The 14,430-nt window shown below is 39.2% G+C and overlaps 1 protein-coding gene across 1 annotated transcript in view; it reads right to left on the bottom strand.

The window, feature by feature from the left end:
* LOC140952362 (glutathione hydrolase 1 proenzyme-like) overlaps positions 1 to 13,041 on the bottom strand; it is a 45,161-nt gene extending 32,120 nt beyond the window's left edge. Inside the window, exon 1 of the mRNA XM_073401783.1 lies at positions 12,913 to 13,041. Coding sequence (XP_073257884.1) covers positions 12,913 to 12,923 — 11 coding nt within the window. The 5' untranslated portion in view covers positions 12,924 to 13,041. The remainder of the gene's footprint in view (positions 1 to 12,912) is intronic.
* Positions 13,042 to 14,430: the final 1,389 nt, after the last annotated feature.

Raw genomic sequence — 14,430 nt, 5'->3', positions numbered from 1 at the left:
AATCCGATTTCGGATGGCATCGTTTTCGTTTTCACCTAGCTTAATGCGTCAGAGGGCTGCAAAGTCTGAAGCGATACTGGCCTTACTTGATACCCTTCAGGAGCTGCATGTAGAGTGGTAAGCCTGAGTAATTATTGTATTTGATGTTTGTTTTTTATTTCTAATTTAAGAAGTCGACCGTAGTTTATGCGGCTATTTTGTTTACGCACGTTTGTAAGATTTGAGACAATGATCTGACCGAATATCTGGTCTGTTATATTAAAGTGCTACTACGATCAAAATTTAATGTCACGTTTGTCACAAAAACACTTTCTTTTCAGCTTATCAGAAGTGGCTGTACCTGTTTCGGTCATTGAAATGAACTTTGGCGCCCTCTAAGTGAAAATATTGAGCATGAAAATGTAGGTTTTTCGCGTCCGCCATTACAAATTTATGTTCCAGTGACAAAGCTATTGTTCTCTGATTGTGACGTCATTTTCTGAACGCGCCAAGAAAACAAACCTGAACCGTGAGAAAACAGCTAGCGATTCTCAAAGCTTCGCTTGTCTTCGCCCGATTCTGGAATTGTGAAGAAGGAAATAGTACATTACGATGATTCTGTAGAACCAGCACAGACTGAATATGAGAAAGTCAAATACTAAGGGCAGCTAACCTCAGAGAAGGAAAAAAACACAAGTCGTATTTTATGCAGTTTGTGCCGACGGAGATTCGGACTACTGGTAGGTGTATTTCTATAAGTACTAGCTATAATAATAATACACAGGCAAGACGATCGAGAGTCCGCACCAATTTCACCTGCCTTCTAGCCACTCTCGAGTGCTCATTTATCCAAGTGTAGGTAAAGTTTTGCTTTATAGCTCTTCAGGCACAGCAAATTCAGAGATTTCACCTCATCCAACTATTGTCAATGATATCCCCTTGTATTCCCATAACTTTTATAGATAACTTTATGAAATTGTTGTATGCGACGTTTTTTTTTAATTTATTTATTATTCAAACCCAGGTGTGCATTTTTTGGATGCTCTACTGGGACCAGCTTTGAAGCTTTGGCTAGACAAGAAAATATATACAGTGGAAAGGTTACTACAGACATGTTATGATGTCTATATTATCTGGGTGTCCATATTAAGTTAGCTCTCTGGAAAAAAAGTGACAGACACGTGATTTATTTGATATATAGCATAAAGGAACAAGGAGGAAGAAGGGTAGGAACAATGACTGTAGCAAAAAGCCAAGGACGTGAAACTTGTTGAGCAGGAGGCAGAAAATTTATCAAAGGACTGAAAACAGGGGAAGAAAGAAAGATGTATCAAAGTCAAATGTGTCATGCTATTTGGCTGCAGATGTTTTGGTAATAAAATCTTATTAACCCGCACATCATTGTGACTAGAAAAATAGAAAGTGCCTAGGTAACCAGTGTCTGTAAAGCTGGATTAAGAATAAATAGGAATTTCTGATTTAAAACACAGAAAAGTGGTTGTTGTCCACATTAACTACTGTGCTAACTACTGTGCGTACTAAGCCAGTTAATTTTAAAGAAAAAATGTATGCTTTTTCTCAGGACAAACAAAACTGCCTGTTATATATCGGTGTCCAATTAAGTGGGCGTCTGTAGATCATAGAGTACTGGGTTATCACTGCATTAATAAATTATTATTTGCAACTAACTTTATGTATTGAAAAACTAAATGGTTCAGTACATCACTAGGTTACACGATTCTGCTGATAACACAGTGTGCCATAAATTCACTGCCTCTAGAAAGAAGTGTTACACAGTGGAAATTATGTTCATCATGGAGGCCCATCCTTGATTGTGCTCTGTGGGTTTTTCTTGCTGGGTTTTTCCATTGTAAAATATTATTAGAAACTAGCATTTTTAAGAGTTAAAACCCCTAAGAGGGCCTGGGAAGCAGTTTGTAACGTGCGCGGGCTGGTGACCACCTACATTAAGGTGGGGGGTTCAGGGCGGAAAAACGTTCTGCGCAAGCTTCTGCGCATCCCTTACCGCAGGCTCAAGGCGGGCTTTTCTGTGTGCTGACTGTGTTTGTTTGTTGCTGGAGTTCTGAGTGAAATGCTCGAGGTGCGATCGTTACCTCCTTGTAAAGCATTTTTATTTGACATGTTTGCTTTTTTTTTCGTCGCTTGAAAATTACTTTGGATTCAGAACAACCAATGTTAAAGGAAAAACGGATCATTCCGTCAGTCTGAGGTGGAATAAAAGGTTTTGAACATTTCTTAAGAGGCGAGTATTTTTCTGATTGTGCATCCGATTAATATATATATGAGTTGATTTCGCCGGGTTGAATTAAAACCCGCTTGTATTCTCAGTGTGTATTCTGTTGAGTTACGGTTACTGTTTTTTGCATGCCCAGATTTATTACCTTTGCAGAACCAGCTTTATCTTTGTCTTCAGTCAAAGAACCATATTGCTGTAATAACGCATCAGAGTGAACAAAGTTGTGCGCTTATTAAACTTTCTCGGAAATAGAAGGCCAGCAAGCGGCAAGATCATTTTTCTGTTGCTCAAAGCTTGCTCAAGTAATAATAGACAGAGTTTTTTTCATTTTTTATTACATAGTTTTGTTTTCAGTGCACTGTGAAGGTTTCTGTTCTTTATAAGAATAACTTTCAATTTCTGTACGCAAATTGTCCTTTTCACTCGCTGTGAAGTAGAGAACTGCCGGCAGGGACTTCAAAACTATTGAGTCTTTTTCTGTAAACAATTGCTGCAGCTTGATTTGACTGAGGCGAGCAAAACAAACCCTTATGTGCAATTTTCTTTATTTTCTAATGATCGGCTGAGTTTAATTTATGTTATGCGTGTTCAACTTGACAACACAAAGCAAAATTTATATATCTGCGCGAAACGAGCAAGTTTAAAAAACTATAGTTGCTTTGAAACCGATTTTTGGGAAGATTTTACAAGATAAACATTGACCTTTTTTCTGCCCACATATCAACGCAATAACTTCAACATTGAGGATTTTGTTTATATTTTAGTGATCTGCGAAACTAGGAGTGTCCGATCGAGCAAGGGTTTTAAAATATTAGCTCGAATGCGACAAAGTTCAGTGACTTCAAACACATTGTGGGCAAGCGTTAATTTTTTTGGGCAAATCACTGTCCAAAGATATGTTGTTTTTGTGTCCACAGAGGAACTCTGGACCTTATATATCCAGGAACTTCCTTATATGAACACATTTTGTGAATGCATCTCGAAAAAAATCGGACCTACGCATGCACATTTTCAGTACAACGCAAAGAAATTAAAGTCGTTAAAGTCCGTTTTACTACGAGTTATTCTTCGAGAAAATTAAGTAACTACAAGGTTATGACCACAGCTTGCAACTTTTGAAGACAAATTGCCTTTTCTTTCCAGGTTATGAGTGGAAACATTTTAATTTTAGGCAATAAAATATTTGAAATCCCGCCATTTTTTCAAGCCCGGCCAGGGGATCTGGGCAAAAAAGTTCACGCATGCTCATTACGTTTTTCCGCCCCGAAGGTGGGGGGAGGGGAGGGAGGGAGGGAGGGAGAGCAAATTTGGCTGTTCTCTCTTTGTGGCTGTTTAGAACTGTCAGATTACTGAACCTTTATTGAGTCATTGTTGAGCAGAGTCATGTTCATAAATTTCAAGCCGCTGAAAAGTACCTTTCTCCTGCTGTGCGTGATTGCACATGTTGAATCCACCACTAGAAGTTTGCAGATCATGATATTACATTGTAGGTTCCGGTAATGCCTTCATTTTGTCTAGCATGTCATTGAAATGTGCCAGAGACCACATCATCAGCTGATATAATTCGTTTTAAGAAACCGTAGTTCATGGATTAGTCTTCAGATCTAATCAGGAACCTTCATCAAAAAAGACCATTCCGCATTGTTGCAAATGCTACATAGCTTTGCTGGTTTGAAAATGCAGAAATCTAGGACGATTGACTTTTTGAGGCTTACCACGCATCAGACCGATGGTATCAAAACGGACCAATAATAAATTTAGATGCTGGAAGATTCTTATTCCAACAAAGATACTATTCATATGAAAATGTATATTACAATGGAACCTCTATAACTAAGTCCTCGGTCTAACAAACTATTTTTTTTTACTCCAGTATTGGTAAAATATAAGGCAATATGAAAAAGAACCTCGATAAAAGTTAACAAACCTCGTTATAATAAACATATTTTGCCAGTCCCTTGGCCCTTCGTTATATCAAGGTTCCACTGTACTTAATTTTATTTATTTATTTTTCAAAAAGTGGGGAAGCCCCTTTGCCCTGCTTGGGCCCTGCCCTAGCTTGGCTCAGGCTATATAATACCCCTAAAATAGATTATGCTAAATCAGGTAACAAAGTACAATAAAATTGCAGCCTTTAAACAGTATTACAGCCCTTGGCTTGTTTATTGTAATCACTGGTATGACTAAAAAATAATGGATTTGTATATTACACACGGTACGTAAGACCTAAACTTGTCCTCCAGGTTCTTAGCTGGGGTCTCACATTTATCTTGTGATCAACAAGTGTGCAGATCAATTGTTACAGTAGGGTGGACAGTGCCTTTGTATGTGGTAAGGGGCCTTGAAGCTTCCTCATTTATAGGAATAACATTAGTCTATCCCATATTAAAAGATACACCAAGGTTTTTTGAAGTAGCAAGGCTGTACTCTAACAAAAATTGAAAGGAGCCCAGGGCTCCAGACCCGTGAAATCCTGGGTGCCCAGCACATGATTTCTATGAAAAGAATTTCCTAGTTGCCCCGGAACAATAGTTAAGCACCACGGGCCAACTGGGTGCTGGTAGAGCATAACCTTGAGTAGTGAAACATAAAGCAGCAGTGATGAGCAGGGGCCATGAAACTATCTGATACATGTACATAACCCTCAGTTGCAGTCAATATTTCAGTGACCAAACCTTGGTGATTATTCATTTTTAACTTGCAATCTGTCAGCCACATCACTTCAGTGATTCAGTGCATGAGTGCCCCTGTGTTGGAGTTTACATCTCAAATTATGATATACTATAATTATAATTATTATAAGTATTCAATGCGAGATTGCAAAACTTTTCATTATTCACTCAAAAGAATAACAATACACAACATTCAAGATGGGATCACAATTTTATTTTAAAGACCACATCAGTAGATGGTAATAATTCTTGCTGTATTTTACAAAATTGCAAAAACAGTTTTTGCAATAAACTTGTCTGGGCTCTCTTGCTTTAGCTTGTGGTTTGAGCTGACAATGTGTCTGTGCAGTTTAAATCAGGCTCTGAGTTTTGGGAAGTCTAAAATTGACAAAAAGCATACCTTTAATTTGTTTAGCGAGGGTTATGGCGACCAGAATGTTGGAAATACTAAGGAATTTACTGTATATTAAAATATCATACCATTCAGATTGCACCATGATCCTGATAGATTTTAATACTTTATAATAAAAATTTACAAACAGAGCTTTAAAGCTTTTTATAAAAGCTCAAAGGAATATTAATAGTGGTAACAGAAAAAAAATAGTACACTACAAGAGCAAAGTGTGAGCGATAATAGTGTTTACAAAACTAGAGGGCTCTCTGTGATCTGTTGCCTTAGGGCAAATCTTTTTTAAAGTTTCCTAAAAGTTTCGTTGTCGTCGCGTTCCAGTCGAAGAAAGGTCTAAGCAAAAATCACCACCGGCGATATAAATAAACTTAGCGTTGGGGACATTCACTGCAAGTTTTGCGAACTGTAAGCTTACCTCCATGCGCTCCCTCTTTATGCGAAGATTTCTTTCCGGATTCAAGACCTGTGAATTGATCTTTCTTCCATATGCTAGCAAACGATCCAAGTTTAATTTTCCGCCACTGGTTTGCATTGAAAGCCCCGTAAATGCTTTTGCAGCACTCTTCGAAGTTATCTTCGAAGTCATCAAACCGAGAAAACAGCGAAACTGTCCTATTCCTCGAATCTCACATTCAGTTGGTCAGACTCGCGTGCAGCTCAATTCTATCGATTGAAGCGGTTGCTGCACACATACGGAGCCTAATGTAGTAAGATCGAAAGAGTCGCATAGCAAGAACGCATCGAAGTGGGAGGAAAGGGAACATTGTTGAGCAGGGTTCTTGGAAGAAAATTGTCATGCTGTGTGTACTGCGTTAAGTAAATGACGTCACAAAGCAATTGCGTTGCGTACTTGGTAACCAGGCCACAGGAACATAGCGTTTTAATGGCGGACGAAAATTAATGGTTTTTGAGCGCCAAAAAATACCACTTTCCTTAATCGTATGAAGCTATAACTTGCACACCATGTACTTCAAGTACTAAACTGCCAATCCAAAAAAAAAAAAAATGGTAGTCAAAGATTTAATCGTAGTAGCACTTTAAAGCTTACTTTAAAAGCCTTCAGACATTTTCTCACTGCAAATAGAAAGAACACGTTCCAAAGAATATTTAGTTATAATTCTGGCTGTAAAAGAAGCTTTGAGCGACTTTCTTGCCTCGAGTTCGCCTTTGAAAAAAGCAAACACTGGGAAGTCGGCTTAAAACAAAAACTTAAGCTTTAATCTTTAAGACTCAGGTTTTTAGAGACACCTTTAATACTTGTCTTCCTGAATGAGAATTGTTGTCTCTGTATATGTTTCACCGAATTATTTCTTTTTTAATCGCTGTGCCGATTGTTTTCACTCGTTCAATGAACAACGCTTCCCGGAGTACTACTCAAAATGCCGCGCGTTAAACCAGTTCTAAAAATAAAAAATAAACATAATATATTCTTTATTATGTTGGAGCGTAACTGTGTTAATGTTCATTCAAACACTCTCCACAGCTAGCACTGCAAAAGTCAGAACCGGCTGGCCGGATAGGTGATTTTGGAAATTTTTTTTAACGGTTTAGCTAAAGCCCACGCGTGCTTCGATCGTCCTGAATATTGAATGATAGCAATTTGTTTTGCTAAATTGTGAAATACTGCATTCTGTTGTCTGAGGTCTATATGACAAAAACAGTGCCTCATAGTACTGTTTCACCTCAGATGCGATGTATAAATGATATTTAAGGTTGGTTTACACGCACCCAGATTTGTCGGCACGATTTTTTAGAGTAAACTTGTCGAACGAAATAAATTCGGCCGGAATTTTTTCCAGGCCTAATTAACCTACGGTGATCGAGAGCCATTATGGCTCTTAATAAATGTGATCGAAGACGATTGCCAGTTTTTGGGTGTACATATCTGAGGCTATCAACTCGATGTTAGATTTGGTTCACTCTTGGGCTGTTTACAAATTATTTTTCTTTAAAATCACTTAACCTTTCCCTGAAAAGTCACATGAATGTGCTCTAAAGTTAGTTGAATTGTGGAATACAAGTTTATTGTTTGATTTAAATTATAAATGTATTAATGGGAGCCTCGCTTTTAGCCTTGGCTAAATCTATATATTATTGTACATCCATATTTTGATTAATTGACAGTTCTAAAAATAGTGTTTCTGCTGACCAGTATCGCCTGACCGTATCGCGGGATTAGGTATCGACCCACTGAGTTCGAGTGTTTTTTGAAGTTATCCGCTGACAAGTTGCTACTTTTCAATTGATCGCAGGCTCAAGTTCAATTTTTTTAAAATGCATATGAAATAAGTCGTGTTCATGAGCCGAAATTTTGATTTTCGAACTGATCTCGGACACGAAAATTTAACCGGCATTTACATGCAGGGAAGGCAATCGCATTTGACTTTTCCCACTGTCAGGCGTTGATCACGCTCTACGTCCAATTTTTATGTTCTGATTGGCCAAAATTTGACAGGTGAGTTCATGCGAAAAATTTATGCAGCTTCAGGAAACTTGCTTACTGATAGCTGAAGCTGACAGAGTTTTGTGTCATCTTGTGATGTTTTAAACTGTCTTTTTCTACTTGATGTACAAAATGAAATACAGCTGCTATCAAGATTGTTCTGTCATTCATGGCTGGTTCGTTTATTGCACTTTTTGTTGACAAATGCACCGCTTGTCAAAGTCACTGGAAATCCAATTTCGGATGGCATCGTTTTCAAAAATGAGCTTACTCACTTGCCCTTACTTGAGGCGTAAGAGGGTTTTTTTTCGGTTTCCTGAAGTCGAGCGTATGGTTATGCGGCTTAAGTTTATACACGAGCAATGATCTAACCTACAATAGTGTCAGGTTTAAAAAGCCTTTAGACTACCCTGGGTACCAGAGGTTTTCCTCGCGTGCGGCGGGAATTTTCGGTGTTGTCCGTAGGCCGCGCTTTTCGCGCGGGTCACTATAAAAGAGGGTCTCAATGGGGTGGTGGCTTCTACGGTTATTGGCTAAAATTTTGGCCCTTTTAGGGACTGGTCAAAAAGTATAGGGGGGGGGGGGGGTGGGCCGGAGCAGAGAGGGGGTGGGTCATGAGGTTTTGAGCCTTGTGTAAGGGGTGGGTCGTGCAATTTGCAGCTACCCTTAGGGGGTGTGTCACCCTATTTTATTACATAGATAAGCACTAACTGCACTAACGAGACAGTTGACCACACTTGTTTTATAAAACACAGCCAGCTGGAATTATTGCTAAAATACTCACAAACCTGTTGTGCGAGAAAATGCAACGGGTGACAGACCGCACATCCCGTGAACCCTTTGTTAACCTTTTTTTTTTTGGCTCTAACGAGCATGTCCTTTAATGATTTTCCTTTTTTGTAAGGAAATGATTGGTGGTTCTTAAAAAATTTATTAAAGTTATGGTTGGCTTTGTATAAGATTCCATTTTTATTATTTCAGCTTCCTTTTTAGTAGACACTGAGGGTTGGTATTGTGTCACAAATGGCAATAAATCTTTTTCCTCCTTGTAGGTTTTGTTTTAGGAGTTTAGACTCGTTTTTGTGAATTTTATTTCTGATACTAGGTCTTCTATCAAAGTTTGTGGGTAGCCTCCGTCCATCAAGCGTTTTTTGAATTATTTTCCTCAAAGGTTGTTTCTGAGGAGTTTTTTCGTAGGATTCTCAAGGCTTCTCCTTTGACAAATCCTTTTTTAACACTTGGAGGGTGACACGAGGTGAAATGTGTGTGCAAGAAGGTTTCCGTTCATTTAAAATGTGTCTTTGCGTCAAGGATAGATTTTTCTTGAATTTTGTGCCTTTGTATACAACCGTGTCTAAGAACGCTGCATCTCAGTGTCAAATGTTCGGCCATGAATTTAACAGTTGGGTGATGTAAGTTTGCTTGTTCAATGAAGGCTTCGATGTCTGGTTTACTCATGTCCCATAGGGAAAAGACATCGTGTATGTAGCATTTCCAAACTGTTGTTCTAAAGACAGTTTTGCTTAGAGTTGTCGTTTCAATATATGTCATGAAAATATTGGCAAAGGAATCAAAACTGCTGTCTTTGTGCCCATTACAGTTCCATGCTTTTGTAGGTAGTGCTTTCCATTGAAGTGGAAGAAATTTTCTTTGAGGATTAATCTAAGAATTTCCGGCAAGTAATGTTTAGGAATGGGTTGTCTTTGTAGAAATTTTCATATGCGTTGTGACAGACAATTTCAATATACCCTCGTTTTGCTGTATATTTGTGTCAAGACTCATAACGTCCATCGAAACAAGAAATGTTCGGTTTTTCACATTTGTCTTTTCAGTGAAAGGTATGATTTCTGTGATTTTGATATTGGTTGTAGCAGTGTATCAACAAATTTTGTCAAGCACAGAACAAGGTTAGGCCATCCTCTTTTTTTTCTCCTGTAACCGTTTTGGCATTTGTAAAAAAAAAGTAACGACATAGTTACACCATTTTTCACTTGAAATAGTTCTTTTAGTCTGAAAAATGAGCATAGTAACAGCACAGAGAAAAACAAGAACAAAAACATGAACAATTTTCACAGTATATTTTACATTTTGTTAATCCAAATATGTGAATGTTAACTTTTAACGTCGTCCTGGGGTACCAGGGCCCACTATTCCGAGACTTCTTGTGATTTTTTTTAAAGTTTTTTTTTTTTTCAATCCGACCGACCGACCCAATATCAGGAAACGCATTCGACGGTAAACAAAGAGAAAAAAGGGGATGGCCTTATAGAAAACCAAACATCCATGTTTTAACTAGGGGGTGGGTCATGCAATTTCCAACCTTGCTTTAGGGGTGGGTCAGTCATTTTTGTACCGAAGGGAGGGGGTGGGTCATGTGTTTTTTAACAACCACATTTCCAAATGCTCCGGCCCACCCACCCCCCCCTCCTATACTTTTTGACCAGTCCTTAACTCTATGAATCGCACCGCAAATTTGGTGCCTGTCAAAAGTGAGAACCCGTCCGGCTGCCCGAAAAGGTGATCTTGGGGAATTTTTTTATCGTTTTCACTAAAAGCCCATACTTATTACCCTGCCTATCACATAGAAACAGATTTTTCTAACTGAAAAGTCCCGGTATTATGGAATTCTCTTCATGAAAACGTTTTATATACTGTGGTCAATGCTATAATTTGTTGTGCAAAGAAAGCGCGTGCTTCGATCGTCCTGGATATTGAATGAGTGCAATTTGTCTTGCAAAATTGTGAAAAACTGCAGGCCCCAGTTGTTCAAAAGGTGGATAGCGCTATCCACTGGATAAATCTCTATCTAGTGGATAGCGTAATTGGTTTCCCTAATACTTATCCGCTAGATTGTGATTTATCCGATGGATAGCGCTATCCAACGTTTGAACAACCCAGGCCAGAATTATAGGTTTAAATAGGACAAAAAAGGACAAATTCTGTCCGAGGTCTGTATGATAAAAAAGGGGCCTCATAGTACTGTTTACCTGAGACGTGATGAGAAAAAGTATGTTTAAAAGGCTGGTTTACACGCCACCAGATTCGTCGCCAAGATTTACTTGTAAAGTAAACTTGTCGAACACAAAAAATCTAGCCTGATTTTTTATTTTGGCCTCCCTTTTAGACAGAGGATTGTAACGTGTAAATTGGCTGCCACCAAGGACTATCGTGGCGCGTGTGTTTCTTAAAATTATATTTCGGGGTTGTCCAATTATCCATAGTCCCTCAAACGGGGCAATGTTGGAGAGACTGGTGAATGCCACATTATGATACAACGGCTAATGCAAATACAATACATGAATAGGTCAATTTGTTTTCCAGGCCTAATCTACTGTGATCGAACATGATTGCTATTTTTGGGTGCACAAATAAGACTATTAACTTGATGTAAAATTTGTTTCACTCGACCTCTTGGACTGTCAGTATTTTTCTCTAAAATCGCTTAGCCTTTGCCTCAAAAGTCACATGAATGTGCCCTGATCTGTGGATTACAAATTTTTTGTTTGATTCAAATTATGAATTTATTAACAGGAGCTTCACTTTTAGCCCTGGCTAAATCTATATATTATCAGGGTAGAAAATGTTTGATCACGGCAGTAAAAAGATATCAAGGTAGAAAATGTTACATCACGGTAGTAGAAAGATATCAAGGTAGAAAATGTTCCATCACGGTAGTAAAATGATTTCAGGTAGAAAATGTTCTATCACGGTAGTAGAATGAAATGAAGGGTTAACCTCAACTTTAATTAAACAGTTTCAGGTATGGCGCGCCGTTTGTTTCAAAATTATTTGTAAACGGAATGTTTAATGTGGTGTGACATATCCAATAAAATGTTCCCGTGATAGCATCAACTAACCATTGTTATTTTTCACCTTGAGTTTCGTTAGTGTTTAGCAAATTCCTTAACTATGAATTCTTTCCAATAACTACCCCTTTGAGTAGTCACATTCCCAAAATTCCTCTAAAACACCGTAGGTTACCTCAACAATGGATTTATTTATTCCACCCTTTCCGCGAAAAAACTGATTGCCATGAGCCCAATTACGAAGCCCGGGCTTAGTCTGATGTTTAGGATCGATATAAACAACAGTTAGTATAGGTGATGAGGCTAAGGTATGGAAAATTATGCAAATCTGTTTTTCTCTTCAAGGAGATATATTTCTTAGAAACCTGATCTTTCTGGGAATTATACTAGAATCTTCAAAGTAAGGCCCAGTTCAGACGTCGTGCTTCTGCCGTGCCGAACTTAATTGTAATTCGGTTCGATTGTAGCACCGCAGGAAAGCAACTTTGATTCAGACGTCGTGCCAGAGTCGAACCAAATTCAGGATTTACTGATGCCTCGTAACAATTCTCCTTCTAACTCCCCCTGGGAACGCATTCTCGCCAAAATACCTTAATGTAATTTATGAATTTTGCTTAGCGCGGAAGAAGCACGACGTTTGAATCGCTGCCGTGCCAAAGCCGTGTAGCACGGCAGCGCTTGTCGAACTTAATTGCTTGCCGAACTTAATTCAAAAGTTTGATTCAGACGCCGTGCTTCTGCCGTGCTTTTGTCGAACTTAATTCCCGAATTTAGTTCGGCACGGCAGAAGCACGACTTCTGAACTGGGCCTAACTCGTTAAAGCTAAGCACTCACTGAGCTCAACACTTAAAAACACTAATTCGAAAGAAGAACTGACATAGTTAATATGGACGTATTTCATCAAACCATGTGTTAGATTTTAACTGATCCTTGAAGACCCAAACAAGTAAACAGCATTGTAGTGTGTCATCTACACGAATAAATAGGTAAGGCCTGGTTCAGACGCCGCTCCACTCATGAGCCCAACCTAACTGATGAATTAAGTACGGCAAAAGAGCGGCGTCTGAATCAATTTGGTACGACAGTTTTAATTTGGTGCCGCAAAAGCGTTAAGTTCGACAGAGTCTGTCGAACTTTTGTCGAACTTAACCTAGCTTCGACACACGGTACGCCTTCGGAATCAGATGTCGCGCCAATGTCGCTTCAAAGTCGAACTTATTCAGTTAGGTTCGGCACATGAAAACTACGGCGTCTGAACCAGGCCTAAAGCGACCATGCGACAACTAGTTTCAATGTAACGTAGTTCTACTTTGTTCTCAATACAGTAATAAGGCTCAGTTCTTACCCGACAACCATAGCAATGCCTTCGCTTGTCCGTGCAAGATAAAAGCTGCTTGTTGTCAACGACTAAAAGTCGCCATGAAACCCCAATTTATTAGGGAAGGAAGTTTCACCCCTTCCTCGGGTAATCCCCTGAACTGAAACAATTGCCTTTAGTTCTCGAACAAAAAATTTGCAGATCAGCAAAATACTGATATCCAATACAATGAAAACATTTTTATTAATAAACAAAATATGCGGCCGGTCAAAGTATAAAGTGACCTCTAATGAGCTTATTGAGAATCGCGGATTGTATTCTGTTGTAAATATATTCAAAGCATGAATCATAAAAAAAATAATAAATACTTTCAAATACAGCACAAAGCTTGCGTAGGCCTTTGATTCGCAACCAACTTGTCGCGAAGCCAGAATCTTTCCCCGGGGTGAGGAGGGAGGGGGGGGGGTACTCCCCTTTATAAGCCATATAGGTATGTGCCGCCCCAAAGGGTCTAGTTTTTGGGGCCTTCTTGGTTTGAAAACAGATATACACTTTGCCCATTTGGGTCTGGATTCGAGTATGGTTTTCGAGGGAACTACGGGAGCGTACGAACGTGTTTATCGTTACAGTGATTCTAACTGAATGAGGAAGAACAAGAGAGAAGGAGCTCACTCATGATCTCTTGGAAAGAAATAGAAATATGCGAATTCGAAATGCATTTCAAGAAATTCTTTGTTTACGCTCTGGTCTAAGTAATTATGACATAATTTTTGCCTAAAGGCTAGGTCTGAAAACGGGTATGGATTTTTGAGATCACGCCTAAAAACGGGTTTGGGCAGGGGAAAATGATATTTTTTGGTCTGAAATAGAAAACCAGGGGGCACAACCCCACCAAAAATTTTCGGGAGTACCCTTCCCTCTGAAATCGTTCCAAAGAAGTCTGCCATGATGCGCATGATTTGAAGGTCACATGAAGACGAGGCTTTGGTTCAAACGCTCCATCCCTATGCATAGGGATCAAATTCCTCGGGAGACTCTGATTATCAAATCCCCCCCCGGGACGGCGAAGATGTCAAGTGCCGGGGTATTTGATCGATACAAAGTTGTCCTCTATGCATGAATTTATCAATCTCGTCACGCGATCTTTTCGTGAAGAACGGGAATCCTCCTGCGTGAAGGGATTTTGAGAAATTATCAGGCTAGCCTCCCAAAAAGATCTAACGAAAGGAGGGAAAATCATTTCCTAACCTGCCAGCAATGATAAAGACTTCCAGCATGCACACTGAGAAAAGCCGATCGATAGAATTTCCGTCGAATTCCCAGAAAAAAACCAACATTCATTCCCCAACAACCCCTTCACGGTCGTATTGTGCTCTTTAATACTTCAACGATGCATAAGGAACTACTACTCTCTACTACTATACAGTCGAAACTCCAATGTAAATGCCCCTCCAAGAGTAAAGGGGGGGGGGAGGGCACTCAAGGAAAGTTTTGGTAAAGGTGTACTGCCTTTAAGCCCTGATCCTGTTTGAAACAAAATAGTTT

Source organism: Porites lutea, chromosome 11 (genome assembly GCF_958299795.1).
Source record: "Porites lutea chromosome 11, jaPorLute2.1, whole genome shotgun sequence".
Lineage (NCBI taxonomy): Eukaryota > Metazoa > Cnidaria > Anthozoa > Scleractinia > Poritidae > Porites > Porites lutea.
The sequence above is the reverse complement of the archived record's forward strand: the minus strand, read 5'-3'. Positions and strand labels throughout refer to the sequence as shown.